Here is a 19,307-nt window from a genome sequence, read left to right as displayed (position 1 = left end):
TTGACTGTAGTAATGCCAACAATAGCAATGAACACATCAAGTAGAATATGAGTGTAAATGGCCCTGCCAGCGTGTTAAGTGTATTTCTTGAAAAAACATATTTTCATTTTATTACATAGACGGGAATAAAAGAAAAGGTCACAGGTTATTTCTGTGTGGTTGAACGTCAATGTTGTTACAATCACTGCGTTGACAAGGCTCCATGGTTGGTTTTACTCTGTGACAGCTGTGTGAGCTTTCCGATTTGGCCAACCTGAATTCTTCATGGATGGGATGGTTGGCTATATATAGAGGGGCACAGTTATATTGAAGTGGCCTCAGACCTGGCTGCCTATAATTCTCTGTCTTCACCTGCTAGGGCATTCAGTCAGTTAGTTGTGCACTGCCAGCACTCCCATCCACTCCTGTCCTAAAAGAATGGATTCCCATAGCTTGAGGGAAGATCTTCGTCTTTTTCAGAGCACTTTGCTCCAAGATGGACTGAAAGAGCTTCTGAATGAGAACAAGTTGATCGACTGCATCCTAAAGGTCGGAGACAGGAGCATCCCCTGCCACCAGCTCATTCTGGCAGCATGTAGTCCATATTTCCGGGAGCTTTACTTCTCCATGGATGGTGAGGAAGTGGGCAAAAGAGACGTTGTTCTGGAGGATCTGGACCCTAATATTATGGAGGCAATTGTGAATTACATGTACTCAGCAGAGATTGACATCAACGACAACAATGTGCAGGATATTCTGACTGTTGCCAACCGCTTCCAGATCCCCTCGGTGTTCACAGTTTGTGTGAATTATCTCCAGAACAAGCTGACCAAGAAGAACTGCCTCGCTGTCTACAGGCTGGCACTGATGCTGAACTCCCAAAGGCTGGCAATAGCAGCTCGAGACTACATTGCAGATCGGTTTGAGATCATGTCCAAGGATGAGGATTTCTTAGAGCTTGCCTCACATGAACTCTTTGCTATTATTGGAACAGATGCATTGAATGTAGAAAAAGAGGAGTTGGTGTTTGAGACCCTCATGCGATGGATCAGGAAAGACAAAGAGAAGCGCGTGAAATCTTTAGAAGAGGCCTTCGAGTGTGTTCGTTTCCGCCTCCTCCCAGAGAAGTACTTCAAGGAAAAGGTCGAGAAGGACGAACTCATTAAGGCAGATCCTGAGATTCTCAAAAAAATCAAAGTCATCAAGGACGCCTTTGCAGGGAAGCTGCCTGAAAAGACAAAGGGTAAAGAGGATGAGGAAGGACAGGAGGGAAAGCTGCCTGGATATCTGAATGATAACCGCAGATATGGCATGTATACCAAAGACATGGTGCTGATGATCAATGACACGGCTGCTGTGGCCTACGATGGAGTGGAGAATGAATGTTTCCTTGCTGCGATGGCCGAGCAGATCCCCCGAAACCACGTCAGTCTGGCGTCAAAGAAGAACAATCTCTATGTTTTGGGAGGACTGTTTGTAGATGAAGACGATAATGAAGCCCCACTGCAGTGTTACTTCTACCAGGTACAGAAAAAGTTTAATAAACATTGCATTACAAAGAAATCCATCACTTTGATTTAAAAAAATCCTGACTGTATGTCTTTCAGCTGGACTGTCTTTCTTCTGAATGGATTGCTCTGCCTCCCATGCCCTCCCCCAGGTGTCTGTTCGCTATGGGGGAATGTGACAATCTCATCTTTGCAGTAGCAGGGAAAGATTTACAGTCCAATGAGTCTCATGACACCGTTATGTGCTATGACACTGAGTAAGTTGCAACCATGTGGGTAGTTCAGTGGATTTCATTAATGAAAGCTCTGACATGTTTTCACTTTTGAACACTTTCTCTGATCTTATAGAAAAATGAAGTGGACTGAAACAAAAAAATTACCTTTGAAAATCCACGGCCACTGTGTGGTCTCAGAGAATGGACTGGTGTATTGTATTGGAGGAAAAACAGATGACAAGTAAGTTGGCCATGTCAGAACATTTACATGAAGTCACAATCTGATTTTCACATTACATTAATCCTTCCTGGGAATCATTTTTGTCTTGCCGGTAAAGTAAAGCCACCAATAAGATGTTTGCATACAACCACAAGAAGTCAGAGTGGAAGGAGGTAGCTTCAATGAAGGCTCCCAGATCGATGTTCGGGGCAGCTATCTACAAAGGGAATATTATTGTGGTTGGAGGAGTCAATGAAGAAGGCCTCATTGCTTCTTGTGAAGCCTATGACTTTGGGACCAACAAGTATGTGTCATTTACAATTACAATTTGTACATTCAAAGTTATTAAATGTTGTGCTGGGCTGGGTTTTTTAGACCAATTCATATTAAACTAGACCTCTTAGTATTTAAAGTCAAATATCAGTTGTACTTCTGTATACTTTTCTATATTTTCATGCTTTAAATCAGTGGTTTTCCTTTTTTTTTCCTTTTCAGATTACTTAATTTGATTTTTTTAGACTCCTAAAGAGGTGAAAGTATCAAATATTTCACAAGACAGGGTTAGGGTTAGGGTAAGACTGAAAAAACAAATATGTGTAACAGAAACATAGTTCTCTCTCCTATTCCTAAAATCATCTTGTGAGCACTTGTGGGGTCCCGACTCCCGATCCCCAAGTTTGGAACTACTGCTTTGAATCGATATTGAAAATATCCAGGAACGCTTGTTGATCTTTTTTAAAGGAGCAGACACTAACAACAAACACACATTATTTAATTAAATGTACTTTGTTTCAGGTGGTCACCCTTCACAGAGTTTCCTCAGGAGAGGAGTTCAATCAACCTGGTCTGTAGTGGAGGGCTGATGTACGCAGTAGGAGGCTTCACCATGATGGAAAATGAGAACAAAGAGTTTGCGCCCAGTGAAATCATTGACATTTGGCAGTATGTGTTGCTTTTTGCTTTGCATTGAATATTGGGGAACACTGTGATCAACTGTGTAATACAGCTAAATGCTTTCTCTCCTTCCAGGTATGAAGATGACAAAAAACAGTGGACAGGGATGATTAAAGAGATGCGCTATGCAGCTGGAGCCTCCTGTGTGTCCATGCGCCTGAATGCAGCCAAAATGCCCAAACTGTAACAACAGTTCAGGGTCATACAACCAACTGTCATGTAACATTTTATCAGACTTTGTGTTTAAATAAAATGTATTTTACTTTTAATTGGCTTGTTTCTTATAGTCATCATGGTCTAAAATGAAACGGTCATTGTTGTGTGGACCAGAAATCATCGTTTATGGTGTATATCTCTTGCTGAGGAGTAATCCCCCACCACCCCAACTCTTTAGATGTGTGTGTTGTTATTGTAACAGAAATTTAATGCAAACATCAAACTGGAAATGTTCTTTTTCCATTGAGACAGAATGTGTACTTTGTAATTCTACTGCATTAAAATATTATCTCCAGCAGACTTACTGTATCCTTTTGACATTCTAATTCGTAAGGTTGGTTTGAAGTAACTTTTAGTTTTCAGGAGTATACCCATAACATGAAATATTACACTCTTATAGTATAAGCCCTGCACATGTCCATTACAAACTTCCATGTGGACATTTCATGACCATACTGTTGCTGTTATACTAAAATATATCAGATATTGAGTCAACTAAAGGTTAAACTATTATTAACGTTTTATTCAATTTATGAATAAATGCCTAGACATATAAACTGTATATAAGCAGCACTGTGGCGGAGGTCCAAAAGACAGTGACTACTATTTAATCTAAGCAAAATGTCAGCGATGTTGCAAAGGAAGACAAATTTGTTAGGCATCTGCTAAGGCAAACCTTGTTGGCTTATTTGGCACCAGCATGTTGTTTTTGGCAAGCAAGATCTATAATAGTTTATGGTTCAATATTTCTAAACTTCAGTTGTAATCTAAAGAGAATACATGATTATCTATGACAAAATATGAATTCATTGTATTAAGCAACACTGACAATGCTACACTAATGCTAGATGTGTACAGTATGAAACAGGAAATGAAGCATCACATTTATGAAATAAAACTTGTTTAATACAAAAGCGGATAATATACAATCTCACTTAACATGAATGAGGTAGATTCATGTCAACTTTAGCCTTCATCACAAAAAATAAGGAGCACTTGATAAACAATAATTTACTGTATTTAAAGCACTCAGCAACCCTGCCTAGAAATTCTTCCAAACCAGGTTCAGATCTCAGCATTTAACGTAACATTAGTTTCATTAATCAGTAAATATGTCCTTCAGGGAGAAAGTTCTCCATATATTTTCTTCTTTAGATATTTCTTCCAAGCATCCAGTGTAGAAAGCTCCATAGAGTTCCATTCAAAGTGAGGGATCTGTTAAAAAAAAAAAAAAATCTCCATCTGGTCTGTGTCTTTTGCAACAGTACTGACAAATGATTATGATTCAGATTTACAACCCAATTGAATGTCACCATGGATGATGTTCTCTCACCTGAACAACACGATATCCCAGAATTTCAAGGTGTCTCTTTCTCATTAGGGCTTCACCTTTCATATGATGAGACTGTTTGCAGAAGGACTTTGAATCGAGGAAGTCCACAGCAACACTGTGAGAGAAGTAAAAACAAAGTTTCAAACATCTTTCAATGCTGACTGGCAGTAGTAGGTCTTTATCTTTAATAATGAGCAGCTGTGTTGTGAATATATATCTACCGCTGTGCTCCAGGCGGCAGCTCATCCCTGATGTTTTCCACCAAGCTTGTCCCCCAATGAACCTTTTCTTTGTCCAAGATCTGTAGTGCGCTCTGCTCGCTGTATGGCAACGGCTGGAGGTCCTTGTCCAGTATGCATTCAAAGTCTGGAAAGACAAATTAAAATGTCTTTTATAGTCAAATAAGACCACCTCTTGAGTCCTGTGGTTTACCGAGCATTTTGCTGACAAAAGGCTATTTCATTATTAAGGCTTTTCTTTTCTTGTGTTTCCTTGCACAGACTGAAGCTTTATAAGATACTATGTTAGACATGCTTGTACCAACATGTTCTGCATTTTGGGGTTTGGTCCTCCTAAGAATGGATCATCAAGAAGGATGGTGTGACAAGAGCAATACACTGTTGCTGTAAATATTGATGTTGGGTTAGGTCTGTCCAATTTATCCATGTAAAGGATCATGTTGATTTTGCTGAGTCAATCTTGTTTTGCTTTGTTTTGTGTACTTAAACCATTTTTTTCTGTGTTTGAATGAAAATTCATTAGTCAAGTCAGTTTTTATTTATGAAGCCCAAAATCACATTTTTTTTATTAGTAAATGTGCATTTATTTTTAAGAATTGAGAAGGTGGAGTGGAATATTATCAAATCAATACCAAATCAATACTCACCTACAGTGTAAAAATACGGAGTCACGACTGCTAATCGGACACAGTTAATGCCATTAAGAACATCACCCAGCATTTTGTGGATTTGTTGCTGCACAGGACTGACAGAGACGTTCCCTAAAAACACATGACAAAGAATCAATAGCAGAAAATTATTTATTCCAACTTCAAACCCCAACGAAATCAAAAAATTATATCTCTGTGCATTTACCTTTCTTTTGCAACTGCTGGCAGTAGCGCTCATGAAACCACGGGACCTGGAACTCAGGACACTCAAGACACACAGCGCGATTGAGCTCCATGAGACGGAGTCGGGTCCGCATGTTGAGAGCATCAGGTAGGGCTGTAAAATGTAATGTGATCACATACATTAGTTCTACCAAACATGTGTGGCATACTTACATCTCAAAACTATTATCTTCCTGTTAATTCCAAGTTCTAAGTAAAATGCGGACATACTTTCAAGTTGAGTATCCAGTTTTCCCAAAAAGTGTATACTGAAGATTTCTCTGACAAGTTCTTCAGGAAAGCAGTCTGCTACTGCAAGGGTGTATGCCAGGAGAACTAGCAGATGTGGGTCAAAGGAACCTACAAATACACAGAAAGGTGTTAGTATAAGTTTTTAAAGAACAAGAAAAAAAGAAAAGTGAACTGACAATTCACTTACTGATATGAGGAGTGAAGCGCCGTATACAAACATTATACAACTCGTCTGCTCTTACAGGATCATAATTCAGGACAGAAAAGGGAAGCAGGGTGGCATATGTTGCTGAGTGGTGAATCTTACAAATGGAACAGGAAAAGCAGAGTTAATTTTTATTTAATTCAGGCTTAATGTGATGTGATGTATCTTAAAGCACCTTGTCAATGTCTTCAATAGCCACGCTGGTGATACGCTCCATCAAGGGAGGGCAGAGGTGGTTTGTCCTGGTTAAGAAGAGGGCCAAATCCGGCACATTCGTCCAGTTTATTTGATCCATCATCCTCTGCAGTGTGACCATTGTCTCTTCGAGCAGCATTTCGTCAAACCACTCCCCCGAAATGAACCTAAGCTCCTCAAGAACAAAGTCTAGTCGGTCAGCTGTTTGTAGCCTCTCGTGCCCGCAGCGGTTCAGCTTCTGCAGCAGACGGACGTACTTACTGGGAGTGTTGTGGCGGTAGGAGGGATCGTTGCGCACCCACTTGGCAATGGCGAAAGAGATAGTGTTGAGATCACCGAGACTGCACTGGGTCACCACTGCATCTACCCGCGAGATCACACTATCCTCGAGTCGAGGTGAAGGCAGCATGGACAGAACACGTGTCAACATGGTCACTTCATATGGAAAGACGCTGCACTGCAAAAGGCTACAAAGTAAAGTGTAAAGAGTCAATACTTTACCAAACTGGTGTGAAGCGAAAATGACTTAATTTTGCTCACATACACACTTACTTGACCAAAATGTTTCTTAGTTTTGAAAAGAGTTCGGGACTCTGATACTGCAACAGAAGAAGGGCTTGGGTGATTCTGGCCACCTCCACCGGCTTGTAGGCGTGAAGGTTCCTTTGGATTACTGCTGCAATTCTGGAAAATCATTTCATAATACTTACATGTTACTTTTCAAAAGTACAGGTACATACATATAGCATGTGAATATAGTAGTTCAGATTTTTTTCAAATGAGAATGTTCAATGTTCAAAAAATCAATGTGAGGTCTGATTACATCTGAAGGCAAAAATGTAATTGTTTGTGTCTTTAAATGACAGTATGCACTTTTAAACAGTCACTCTTCGAAGGTATTCATAGAGTTTGGCTCATATGAACACATGAACGATGACAGAAGTAGTTGTGTAAAGAATAACAAAAGAGAGCTTGACATTTTAGAGTTAAAACCCTGCTTACTGTCCTCTAATAGCCCTCTAATACCGACATCAGAGAGGCTTGAGGAGGTTTCAGCATACCAATGCCTTAATTATGCCTCCTCTCCATACTGGCCTCAAGCAATTATACTAGATATGAGTGACAAAATCTAAAGTGCTCATTCAGTGCAAAAATGCATTGTTAAGTTCAGCTGAAGGATGGAGATGAAAGATGGAGATGTAGCAGAGTTAGCTAAGCCAGCATCTTTGTATCTTTAGTATATCATCCTTGCATTCACATACAGCTTTACTGCAAGTGTTTTATTCCGACAGTACAACTAACAGTATGTGTCAGCAGGGAAGCACTCAGGGCAAATAAGGAATGTTGTATTTACAGTAAAAGATCACAAATTCAGAATACACCCATTCATTTTGTCTAAAGACTGCTGAAGCGTCATATTAACTTTAGCTGAAATTCAGAATGCATTTTTTCACCAAGAAGGACTGTGGCTTTTGCTCTCCAATTGTCCACAGCTGTGCCACAAAGAGATCTTTTCATCACCAGTATGGAGAAAAGGAATAATCACAGGCAACAAAAAGCTCTCTCAACACACATATGGTATGTGAGTTTTGTATTAAGATATACCTTAAAAAAACAGAACTTGCTTTAAAGTTATCCAGGTGCCAAATGAACTCACTTGCTCATCAAGCTAAGGTTCCTGCTTTGAATCTCTTCTAGTGCTTCAGCTACAGCCAGGGCCTGCTGTGCATTTAACTCATCCGCCAACAGGAGGGCAGTGTTCTCCAACCTAAGAGGAATAAAAGGAGATTGGAAGAGTGAGACTCAAAGACTACTGTAAAACATTTAGATTCCCAATCATGCATGATTGAACTGATAAAAAATACAAACCGTTCTCTGATCTCTGGGCTGGCCATAGGAGCCAGAGCAACAAACAGTTTAGTGAAGGAGAAAGGTTCGGTGCTTGAATCGATCAGTTCTGTCAGCCTTTGTTTAACAGCAAGCCTGAAGTCACAGTTGTTGAACTGCAGGGACTGATACAGCCCCATGATCATGCCGATGTTCTCCGCGTCCAGCCTGGGAATGTTACACAAGATGATCTGGTTGCACTTCTCCAGCAGAGGGCGGTGGCTGTACCTGAGGTGACGCAGGAACTGCACTACTCTTCGGGGGTTGTTGTAATGTGAGGGATCCATGCTGTCCAGGAGTTGATCTGCCTTGCTAATGAGGGCATCCCGTAGACGAGGAGACACCAGGGACGAAGTGCTAATCATGAACACAGTTAGGATCCTGGGAAAACAATGCCAGCAGGGAGAGTAAATACACACAATAGGAGGCACTTCTTCTTTGAGGGTATTTGATCAGATGTGTCTAATGGCTGACCTGGCATCATCAATAGACGACAACTTCTGATCCACAATACTGGTGATGTGACCCATCAGAGAGCTGTGTTGAAGTTGTTGATCACTTAGACAGATGGCAAACTTGGACAAAGAAGACATTGGAAATCTGCAAAAATCCACATTTGCATGACAAATCATTAGTTCACTAGTCATCGGAAAATTAAACACAAGTTTTCATAATCAGCAAGCAAACATTGTCTCTGTTTTATAACAAATGTAATATATTCAGGTTTTGGGATTGTTGGTTCGTCACTATTTATAAAAAACAATTTGACTGTTTTGTACAGCTGAAGCTTTGTATTAGCTTCAAATAAACTTTTAAATACATTTTTGCACAGAAGAAGGCTTGTGGATGTTGTCCCCATCTGCAGGTCCCCATTTACATTTTAAGTGCATTATGAAGGGATCTTCTAATGGCCATTAAACAAGAAAAACCTGTTTTAATGTCCATTTGGGCACCTGACTGTTGTTTTAAGAAAGATGTGAAAAACTATACTCATTCTTCAAAGGAGGAGTAGTGAGAAACAGGTAGGAACTTTAGAGCATATACTTCTTCCTACTCCTTTTTGAACACAGTTATTCTTGTTTTGTTTGTTTGTTTTCTTCGTCAGTTATTTTCCCATGTACAAAATAAATAAAGAATTAAAATGTATTCAACACACTCTTACTTTTCCATTCTTCGCCAAGCTTCTGAAACCAGCTGCTGCACCAGAGAGTCGTGGTGATCCACATTCAGCCTAAAACAGAGATGATATATGCTGTCACAATTGTTTAATATGAAAATTCATGATCTTCAAAGTGATGGTGTCTATACATTTTAATGTACCTGAGGAAATTGTAAAGCATGTCCACCAACATACAATCATCCATAAGGGCGATTTTGTTCTCTGCCAAAACCCGGAGTGTCAGGAACTGTGGGTGGCTTTTGGTGAGCTCAACAGTCCTCAGCAATTGTGGTTTTTCTTTCTGAAACTGCCACAGCATCTCCACGGCACAGCCCACATGCTTCACTGTGAGCTTGGCCTTGTTCTTGCCCACAACATCAAATACATTGTCTTCAGCTGAGCAAACCCTCAACTGCTCCAGAACCTGGTCTCGGTTCACTGTCCCCCCATGAAGGAGCCTACGAAGGCAGGAGTTCACACCCCTGAGACGAAACATCGCCTCAGACCCTCAACTCAGATTAAGTATGCACATGAACTGGGGTCTTCATGGTACCAACACAGGGTCCACCTCAAAGTGAAACTGACAGGCAGGCTCAGCCAACTGGCACCACATCCACCAAGCTACAGTCTGGAGGCAGACGATGTAAGGTGACTCTTTAAAATGAAGAAAACACATTTAAAAAACACATTTTAAGTGAATCACAATTTCTTACATTATGTCTTATTAACTGAATTCAAGGGGAAACTTGGCTGGTGCTGACCTCAGCTTCACGAGTTCATCTCCCAGATAAGAAGCCAACAGACAGCCTCATTCAGACACAACATATGACTTTCCTTCTGGACCACCACCACACTGAAGTTCAGTTTGATAACGAGCTATCCACGTGGATGGACAAACAATCACCTAAAATGACCGACAACCACAGTGTCCCCTTGCCCGGTGACTCTTATGTAGATTTCTGAAGATTAAGCAGTATATAATAAATACAAATAGAAAACAATCCTCAAAAGGCGCCTAATCAAAGTCAAAATCACCTAGCATGTGCGCTCTGATGTTTCACTTCCGTAGCCGGTGTCATGACGTATGGTGGTATTGTATCCCTGGGTTTTGTCTTTCAGGCAGAAGCCCCTGCATGGGGCTAAGATTTAGCGATGGTATTTGCAAATGCAGTCAGTAAACATTTCAGGCTACCAAAAGAAATGAAAATGCAATGTGCAAATACAGTAATGTACAGTTTTAATGCTTCTTTTAAGACCTCAGAGCTATCTATATGTTACACTGGGACTTGGTCGTATAGCGTTATGCAAACCTTAAGGGAACAGTCAAAAAGCTATTTTGTACCTGTTGTCCAGGATTAAGTCATGCACTAAAGTATATGTTTATGATTCTACATATGTCTACTATCTATCAGGAAAGATAAAATGCTTGCCCAGGACGAAACGTTTTATGCAGCAACAGAGAAAGTTGCACCTGGCAGATCAATTTCAGAGCATAAAACCTGCTAGAGCAAACCGATTTCCGTGCCACGCCTACTCATACACCCATGCCCTCCTGTAAATCTGGGCATTACTATATATCCATGGGCATTACAGTCGGGTAAAGCCACATTAAACTATCACATGGTCAGATTCAGCTTAAAGTGATGACACTGACAGAGAGCAAACTGGGTGCCCATTCATATATTTATTGAAAAGCTATTGATTTTGTTATTTTTGGGGTTAAGGTTTTTTTTTATGTACATCACAATGTTGGAGAAAAGGGCACTGAGGAGAGATGTAGACCTAAAATCATGCATTGTTGTATCAAGTGTGTCTTAAAAAAACATCTAAAGAGGTTTTCTTCGTTGTAATCATTCCTCCTGTTCATACTGCCTATTGAAAGATCTGCTTCAAATGGGCTTTCAATGTAAGTGATGGAAGCCTTTTTCTGCAAAAATGCATTTACAAATGTATCTGAAGCTTAAATGAGGCTTCAAGAGTCAACAGAGTTAATCATATTAAGTGAATATGACTAACTAATTTATAGTCTTTTTAGCATCAAACTGCAGGGGTGTCAAACATACCGCTTAGGGGTCCAATCTGGCCCACTGGATAACTTTGCAAAGTATGAAAACTGCAAAAAAGTAATTCCAAATTTTTAATTAAACACGTCACTTATTTTCACTCACCATTCACAGTCAAGTCTTCTGATCTGCCTGTGGACGTCCAACTTGAGATAATTGACTTGTAACATGATTCAGATATGAAGGACAAATTTGCCTCCATGGCCATTTTATCAGTATCTCTTACCAGGGTAACCACAAATTGACAGCCCTGGCATGGTTGGGACTACTTATCTTTGTGAACAAGCTTTTTCTGTGATGAGCATCAATAAATAGTTGGTTTATTGTGGTAAAGTTATATTATATATTATATAGCCTATATTATATATTAGTTATAGTTTATTATTATGCAGTGGTTTTACTATCCGACCCACTTGAGGTCAAATTGGGCTTTATGTAGCCCTTGAACTAAAATTAGTTTGACACCAGTCTTGAAGGATACAATCTACCCCTGAACTGCAGGAGGCAGCAGTGTGCAGCAGGCAAGTTATCACGTCTGTCGGTGTAACACAGTATTTGGCGACCCCTCAGATTTAGTGACCTGCAGTGTTTGAAGAAGTAAAACGTAGCCACAATGTAAAACACTTCATTGTAAGTATATACTCTGCAGTCTGCATTTAAACTCATACTTGAGTAAAAGTATGAAACCATTACCAGCTAAATCTACTCATTTTGCAGAAACTCAGGCTGTAACTAATATATTAAAATGCTGCTTGTGCATCGGATTCATCAGTTTTAATGATGTACTTTGTTAAATTTACTTTACTTTAATATATCAGATACTTTTACTCAAGTAAATGATCTAAATGGTTCTTTCCCCTACTGCGGGTCACATGATTTGTAGGGTCTCTAAATTCACCGCAACACCCGGAAATCCCCCCCCTAAAAAAAACTGGCGCACGGTTCTTCCAAAGCGTTGACGTCCGCGCCGCGCCATCTTCAGAAAGCAGCCGCACTCTGAATGAAACTTCACCTACATGTCGCCTGAGAGAACCAGCGGTGGTGTGGAGTGATATCCTCGGTTTTTCAGGTGCTTTGACTTCACATTATTAAAGTGTTTATGTGCGATATAGTTAGCAAGTAATATGTTGAAGTAGCAGCAGCTCAAATGAACGAAGGTAAAATAATCCTTGTGGCTCTGGCTAGCTGATGCTAACAGCAGGCCTGATGCTAATGTGGGGCCACCGTGTATGAAATGTAATGTTACAATCAATACTGCTGAGGGAGGGAGGGAGAGGGTGATGATTAGGAACGTTTGTGGTTTTTAAAAGCGGAATCTTTTTTCTCCACAAACTCAACACAACAAACCAGGCGAGACTTAAAGCGTCGCACTAAGTCATTTAGCTAACATTAGCCTGCCAGTCAAAAACAAACGGAGCTCTTCACTCAATTACAATTACACCTTTATTCTGTTTATTAGACATCTTAAATGATGTCCAGTTGGTATTTAAGTGATTTCCCCCTTGCTGATCTACATAGTACGGGTTCACATTTTTTTCAAGTCCATCTTAAAACAAGCCAGGAGCCTAAATATCCCTTTATAATAATTCACTTACTGTGTAAGAGATGGAGGACACAATCTACAAGCCTCCCTCTGTTTCAAAGTTTATCTGAAGCCTTCCAAATGAGTCTAATCAAGTAGATGTCTTTCAACGCTGCAGCCTTTTTACTGCCAAAGATAAGATATTCCATTATTAGTCCCACAGTGTGGACATCTACTTTATTGCAGCAGCAAGTGGATAGCAAAAATACAAAAGCATCAATAGAAAGAATGAACAACAATAAATAATAAGTACTCAAACAAAACAAACAAACAATGGTAGTAAAATAAATATAGTATAAAACATTGTAACATTATGTACAAAGGAGGAATGATTATAGTGAGAAACCTTGTTCAGAGTTTATATGGGCACCTGACTGTTGTGTTAAGGACATGGAAAAATTGTGAACCCACCCTCATGGCAAGTTATTAATAACCTAATATGACTACTCAAGTTGTTTAATGCTTATATTTGTCTTGTCTATGTTTCTCACCTCAGGTATTTATTCAGTGCAGGTGATCATGGGGATCAAGGTTCAGCGCTCTCGATGTTTCCTTGACATTGGAATCGGCAATGTGCTCAGTAAGAAAACAACCTTAACTTCCTAATTGCTTTGTGATACTTTCACTCAGTTTACTATATGTTGGGCAAAGAGAGCTTAAACGAATGCAGTCTAACATCATGCCCCCTGCAATAAATCTCGCCTTCACAAGGGTTGTAAAGGTCAGTTTGAGATAAAACTTTTTTTTAATGGAAAAGTGAATCAATTTACTGCTTACATTTGTAGTTGTTATTAAAACTTAACATCTCCATAAATGGAGTAGAGGTAATAGTAGAAACACCTCACAATATAGATATACAGCTCAACATTACCACAAACTACAGCCTTAAAAATGATCATAAAGTTGAATCAGCACATCTTTAAAACAGTTTTAACACAACCATTACACCTTCGTGTAGGTGGGAGGTTTATTGTCAGGCTGTTGTATTATATATCATCCGTTTTTGCAAGGTGTACCAGGTAAACCAACAACTGATAATAGTGTGCCATCACAATAAACAAAAGCAAATTATTCTGACCCCGTTCTCTTCTCACAGTTGGCCGAGTCATCATTGAGTTGTTCTCAGACATTTGTCCCAAAACATGTGAAAACTTCAGATGCCTTTGCACAGGTGACCAATTAATTTTCACATAAAAAATATGCTAGCAAACCTGTTTCCTTGGCACAGACGAAAATTGATGAGTACTGTTGTTGTTGTCCAGGTGAAAAAGGCATCGGCAAAGGAACTCAGAAACCTCTCCATTACAAAGGATGTCTGTTCCATCGAATTGTAAAAGACTTCATGATTCAAGGAGGAGACTTCAGTGAAGGTGAGTTTTTTTCACCTGTTACATGCACTGATGATGTCTGCATCTAATAATCAACCAAACTAAATGTATTTGATAAAGCAGCAACCAACAGCGTTTCATAATGTAATTCATCTCTCCTGCAGCAGCACTTTTTGCTCACGTTCAATTTGTTCTTTGACATTTAAGGCAATGGAAGAGGAGGCGAATCCATCTATGGAGGCTTTTTTGAAGGTAAAGATGCCGCTGTCAGAGGTGTCACTTGTTATCCAAACCGACGTTGGCTTCAAGATGGCAGTACAATCTTATCCTTTTCCCCCAGATGAAAGCTTTGCTGTTAAACACAACAAGGAGTACCTGCTGTCTATGGCCAATAGGGGCAAAGATACAAATGGATCACAGTTTTTCATGTAAGCAATACCTCAAATACTATACTGTATGTTGTTGAGCTTATGTATATGTAGTTGTTTCTCTCATCTCTAAACTTATCTTGTAATTTTTTTTCTTCTTGTTTTTATTGACTCACCTTCTGTGGCACCTCAGAACAACAAAGCCCTCACCACATCTGGATGGGTAAGTGTTGCTTGATTAGTGCACAATACCCTCAATGTGTTTTTCTGGACAAAGATCTACATAGCTACTGTATTTTTGTCTGTTTTCAGCGTCCATGTGGTTTTCGGTCATGTGATTTCTGGCCAAGAGGTTGTCCAAACCATGGAGAACCAGAAAACGGATCATAATAGCAGACCATATGCTGAGGTGAAAGTTTTGAACTGTGGAGAGCTCGTCCCTAAATCTAAAGGTTTGTTTGAAAGATTTTCAGTATTTTTAAACTTAAGATTTTATTCCTGCTATAGTCTGAGCAGATGTAGTTGTTAGATTTTACAAAGTAGTGCTTTTAACCAAATGTTAAATGTATGCAGCCAAGAAAAATGAAAAAAAGAAAGAGCGAGCATCCTCCAGCTCCAGCAGTAGTTCCAGCGACTCTGAAAGCTCCTCCGAATCCTCTTCTGATTCTGAAGAATCTGACAAAGAATCTAAGAAGCGGAAAAAGAGGGCAAAAAAGCAAAAAAAGAAACAGAAGAAGAAGCAGGACTCTAAAAGGTATTTCATTTATTTTCTTACTTTACTGTCCTCAGTGTGAAAGGCACCCAGTGTCTCTGTCTGAGCCATGATGTTTTCACAGGTCAGATCCTGAAAGTGCTGAAGAGAAAGAACAAGAAGAGTTGGTTACATCTACCGTACGTCCTGAAGAAATACCACCAATCCCTGAGAATCGGTTCCTCATGAGGAGAAGCCCGCAGACAGTCCAGAAGCCAAAAGAGGAGGCTGAGAAAGAGCAGAGAAATAAAGAGGAAAGGCCAAGAGAGAGGTTGGTCCTGTCTTTGACAAACATTCAGACATTCTTAATATACTATGCCAGGGTTTCCCCCAGAAAACTTGCTAAGCCTGGTGGTAGGTTGGAAGGGTGGCCCACCAGCGGCGAAGCATGTTTTTTTTTTTTTTTTTGTGACGGGCCTGACACAGGCCAGCAACTGACTGATGCCAGTGTCCTATAGGTAACAGATTCATGATGTAGTAGAATTTAGAGGATGTGTTTCCATACTGCCTTGCATTAAGTCAATGTTAAAAGTTGACTGGAAATTTGAAAAAAAGACATTTATTGACAATAATGAAGCACCAACTGTAGTCTCACAAAAGTGCCACTCTTGAAGTACTGTTCAACACCAATGTTTTAATACAAGAAATACAATTAAAATAAATAAACGTTTGCACTTAAAGTAAAATCCTGATGGCATGTTAATCTTAATACAAGCCTTTTAATGCTGGTCACATCGTAAGATAAATAACAATAAATGAAAAAAACTCAGCCAACGTCACACCACGGCACTCCTGGTCAACAGGTGACCCAGCATGTTCAACGTCTACACCTTGGTTCGTTTGCGTGTAGTGACAGTCAGTGGTTTGTGGGGTGTTAGGTGATGAAAAAGACACCTGACCTCAGACCCGCCATGTGTTCACCTGTTGACCATAAGTTGTTTCAACTTTCAACTTTGTTAGTGGTGTATAAAAACCTATTTTGAATAAACAAATAAATGATGCTTAGCCTGGCGGTGGGAAAGTCAAGCCTGGCGGGCCTGGGGGAGACCCTGCCATGCTGCAGTCATCTGTTAATTTTCTTGCTTTTCTGTTCACAGTTCTGGCATAACATATAATTCTCAGTCAGCATATCATAGAAGATTAGTGATGACACGATCTGGCAGGAAGATAAAAGGCAGGGGTCCAAGGGTAGGTACACTGCTGCAAGACTTCATACATTTTATCAGTTTTTAATATGCGTTTAATGACACTGGAATATACCAGAAATCTTTGATAATACAGTGACTGTTTGTGCTCAGAAAGTTGTGTAATGTAAGTGGTCATTTCTCCCATCCAGAGATACCGGACTCCTTCTCGTTCAAGGTCCAGGGATCGTTTTCGGCGTAGTGAAACTCCACCGCACTGGCGTCAGGAGATGCAACGCCAGAGGATGAGGGCGGTCACTGGCGAGCGCTGGATTAAGGGTGACAAGTAAGCCACCCTCACTTATTAAAGAGAGTCTAAACACACACCTATCTTGTGGACAGTTTTGGGTTTAATAATTACTGGGACTGTATTAGATATCATGGGAGTTATGTTGTCTTTGGCAGGGTTTAACAAGTTATTTTGTTTTTCAGCTGCAGCACAATTAAACTGTTTCAGTTGGTGACATTTACTCTGTGGTTCTTTTTTTTGTAACAGAGGTGACATGAATGAGGCCAAAGATGAGGCAGCTAAAGCTCCTAGAAGAGAAAGGACCTCCAGCACAAAGCGTGAACACACAGCTGAGGGTAAAAAAGACAAGAAAATGCGATCTCACAGGTCCAAAAGCAGAGAAGAAGACACTGAGCAGAAGGATGAGAAGCACACCAAACAGAAAGCAAAGAAAAGGGCCAAATCTCAAAGCCGCAGTAAGAGCAGAGAAAAGAGTAGAAGGTCAAAAAGCAGAGAGAAGGGTCACAAGCACAAAAGTGACAACAAGAGAGATCGCTCCAGGAGCAAAGATCGTAGTGTTAGTAAGAAAGACAAGGAGTCCGAATCCGATCACAATAAAGACAGAAATAAGGGTCATGAGTCTGATAAAAAGCATAAAGAGGATACAAAAGGAAGAAATGGTGAGAGAACTAGGACAAAGTCACAAAGCAAAGAAAGAACTGCAAAAGACGGGCACAGATCGAGTAGCAGAAACAGGGGCGGACGTGCAGCGTCAAAAGACAAAGAGGAAAAAAGAGAAAAAGACAGAGAGAGGGGCAGGGAACGCAGCAGGAGTCAGCAGAAGCGACACAACAGTGAAAAGGAGGACAAGAGGCGAGGAACATCCAGGAGTAGGGAGCCTCGACCAAGAAGTCCAGACAGAAGTAAGACTAGGGACTCACACAGGAGCAGGCGCTCCAGAAGTAAGAGCAATAAGAGAGACCACAGCAAGGAACGGTCATCTAATAGGAAAGACAGAGAATCTGCCAACCAAAGGAGACGACGTAGCAGCAGCTCTGAGAGTGATAGAGAAGATAAAAAGAAGAGCCACAAAAGCCCAGATCCCAAGCGGAGAGCATCAAATAGTACCTCCAAAGACAGAAGAAGCCCGGCTAGACCAAGACCAGATAGTACAAAAGGCAAAGACAGAAACAGCAGCAAGAGGAATAAAGTAAGCTCGAGCGCAAGCTCAAGCTCGGACAGCAACTGAGCCTGTGATAATATCGTAAAGGAATAGATCGGAATTTTTTTGTTCCTTTTATATCCTTTATAGGGTTAGTATCCAATCAAACTTACCATCCAGAGTGGAGCACATTCCTCATTCAGTGCAAAAAAAAAAAAGAAAGAAAATCCACATCCAGCCCAAACTTAATTGATTCTACAATACAGCCTGTCCGACCCAAATCCTTAAACTTTAATAAATGGAGAAGCAGGGTCGGAGTGGGACAAAAAAAAGAATGGCCCAGGACTTTTTTTCCCCCCTTCTTTTACACAGACTAGCCTGAGGGGGCAGGGGAGGACGCTGCTGCTGGTGCACCGACACATTTCTCTTGTTTTTGTTAAATGGGCTGCTCAAGCGGCCCACGTAGCTACCAGCCCACTAGGATTCCTCCCGGTGCTCCAGAGGGCCAGTCCGACTCTGCGGAAGAGAGCGCGCAACAAGATGGAAGCTGTGCTGGAAAAAAGAAAAAAATCAAGCAGTAAAAACAACTGTCAGCATTTAATACAACAACTCAAAGCTGCAGTGACAGACTGTAGGATCACATAAGATTCGGCTGGATGGATTGCAGACTGAATTTCCCTTGGATTAAAAGTGCTCTACACTACTGATGGGTAACTGGAGCTGCATGGCCACTGATGAGAAAATGATTAAATGATTTGTGACCGAGCAGAAATTCATTCACCTACAATGTGGACTGCAGAGTGTAAAAGTACCTTTATGTTCTTTCAGTTGTACATGACCAGAAGTCTGTTTGAAGGCTGTGTTTTTTAATTTTGGATTCTTTGGTAAATTTATATTTTGGCTTTACAGTAGTTCCAGTTTCACACAGTTTATTAAACAAAAATCAAAATTTTTACTGCAACAGAGATCTCCCCCCCCCCTCCCCCCTCCAGTACTTTTTCTACTGACGTTTGTTTTAATATTATTTAATGCAATTGATTTTGGGGATAAGGACTGCAAAATGTCTGTTTACTTGTCAAGTTATTTTTACTATAGCAGTCAGTCTGGAAAAGAAACACACTTATTTCAATTTCTTGCATGTTTACCCCTGTTAATGATGTATGATGTACATTCATGACTTTGTTTTTTTTATTTTTTACATCCATGACCTATTACTGTAATTCTCGTGCTGTAATTACAACATAAAATCAGTTTGTATGTTTTGTGCACGTTGGTTTTAAGAGCAACTCCCTGCGGTGTAGAATGAATTAAAAATTTCCCCATTGATTTTAAACAGCTGCTTTAATATTTTATAAATGCTATTACAAACAATATCATCTCATCTTTTGGTTGTCCAAACATTATTA

The 19,307-nt window shown here is 40.2% G+C and overlaps 3 protein-coding genes across 3 annotated transcripts; 2 read left to right on the top strand and 1 right to left on the bottom strand.

The window, feature by feature from the left end:
- The first annotated feature begins 417 nt into the window (after window positions 1-417).
- On the top strand, window positions 418-3,087 carry klhl41a (kelch-like family member 41a). The gene is made up of 6 exons (XM_053328352.1): window positions 418-1,503; window positions 1,587-1,744; window positions 1,836-1,943; window positions 2,041-2,226; window positions 2,718-2,864; window positions 2,952-3,087. The coding sequence occupies exons 1-6, from the start codon at window positions 418-420 to the stop codon at window positions 3,061-3,063; spliced, it is 1,797 nt and encodes a 598-aa protein (XP_053184327.1). The 3' UTR covers window positions 3,064-3,087.
- Window positions 3,088-4,211: 1,124 nt separating this feature from the next.
- fastkd1 (FAST kinase domains 1) lies at window positions 4,212-10,142 on the bottom strand. Its single transcript, XM_053329162.1, has 15 exons — window positions 9,996-10,142; window positions 9,396-9,862; window positions 9,238-9,306; window positions 8,550-8,675; window positions 8,058-8,456; window positions 7,846-7,956; window positions 6,741-6,872; window positions 6,169-6,655; window positions 5,976-6,090; window positions 5,768-5,896; window positions 5,520-5,651; window positions 5,312-5,425; window positions 4,647-4,791; window positions 4,426-4,540; window positions 4,212-4,307 (listed from the first exon to the last, which is right to left on the bottom strand). The coding sequence occupies exons 2-15, from the start codon at window positions 9,728-9,730 to the stop codon at window positions 4,212-4,214; spliced, it is 2,505 nt and encodes an 834-aa protein (XP_053185137.1). The 5' UTR covers window positions 9,731-9,862; window positions 9,996-10,142.
- A 2,132-nt stretch (window positions 10,143-12,274) lies between these two features.
- On the top strand, window positions 12,275-19,276 carry ppig (peptidylprolyl isomerase G (cyclophilin G)). Its single transcript, XM_053328808.1, has 13 exons — window positions 12,275-12,366; window positions 13,376-13,459; window positions 13,976-14,050; window positions 14,142-14,249; window positions 14,415-14,459; window positions 14,548-14,635; window positions 14,769-14,798; window positions 14,888-15,027; window positions 15,149-15,329; window positions 15,412-15,597; window positions 16,424-16,514; window positions 16,663-16,796; window positions 17,007-19,276. Exons 2-13 carry the CDS (start codon window positions 13,399-13,401, stop codon window positions 17,986-17,988), a joined length of 2,121 nt encoding a protein of 706 aa, XP_053184783.1. The 5' UTR covers window positions 12,275-12,366; window positions 13,376-13,398; the 3' UTR covers window positions 17,989-19,276.
- Window positions 19,277-19,307: the final 31 nt, after the last annotated feature.

This window comes from Scomber japonicus, chromosome 11 (assembly GCF_027409825.1).
Source record: "Scomber japonicus isolate fScoJap1 chromosome 11, fScoJap1.pri, whole genome shotgun sequence".
NCBI lineage: Eukaryota > Metazoa > Chordata > Actinopteri > Scombriformes > Scombridae > Scomber > Scomber japonicus.
Note: the sequence above shows the minus strand (reverse complement) of the source record. Positions and strands in the feature narration are given on the sequence as shown.

What these genes read in the sequence shown, in the direction of transcription:
- ppig (XM_053328808.1), top strand. Translation starts at nt 13,399, where the DNA reads ATGGGGATCAAGGTTCAGCGCTCTCGATGTTTCCTTGACATTGGAATC. An exon ending in CTTCAGATGCCTTTGCACAG is followed by an intron (nt 14,051 to 14,141) that starts GTGACCAATTAA and finishes GTTGTTGTCCAG; the next exon opens with GTGAAAAAGGCATCGGCAAA. An exon ending in CCCTCACCACATCTGGATGG is followed by an intron (nt 14,799 to 14,887) that starts GTAAGTGTTGCT and finishes GTCTGTTTTCAG; the next exon opens with CGTCCATGTGGTTTTCGGTC.
- klhl41a (XM_053328352.1), top strand. Translation starts at nt 418, where the DNA reads ATGGATTCCCATAGCTTGAGGGAAGATCTTCGTCTTTTTCAGAGCACT. An exon ending in GTTATGTGCTATGACACTGA is followed by an intron (nt 1,745 to 1,835) that starts GTAAGTTGCAAC and finishes CTGATCTTATAG; the next exon opens with AAAAATGAAGTGGACTGAAA. An exon ending in TATGACTTTGGGACCAACAA is followed by an intron (nt 2,227 to 2,717) that starts GTATGTGTCATT and finishes ACTTTGTTTCAG; the next exon opens with GTGGTCACCCTTCACAGAGT.
- fastkd1 (XM_053329162.1), bottom strand. Translation starts at nt 9,730, where the DNA reads ATGTTTCGTCTCAGGGGTGTGAACTCCTGCCTTCGTAGGCTCCTTCAT. An exon ending in GCGCTTCACTCCTCATATCA is followed by an intron (nt 5,897 to 5,975) that starts GTAAGTGAATTG and finishes GTGTATTTGTAG; the next exon opens with GTTCCTTTGACCCACATCTG. An exon ending in CCAGCAGTTGCAAAAGAAAG is followed by an intron (nt 5,426 to 5,519) that starts GTAAATGCACAG and finishes ATGTGTTTTTAG; the next exon opens with GGAACGTCTCTGTCAGTCCT.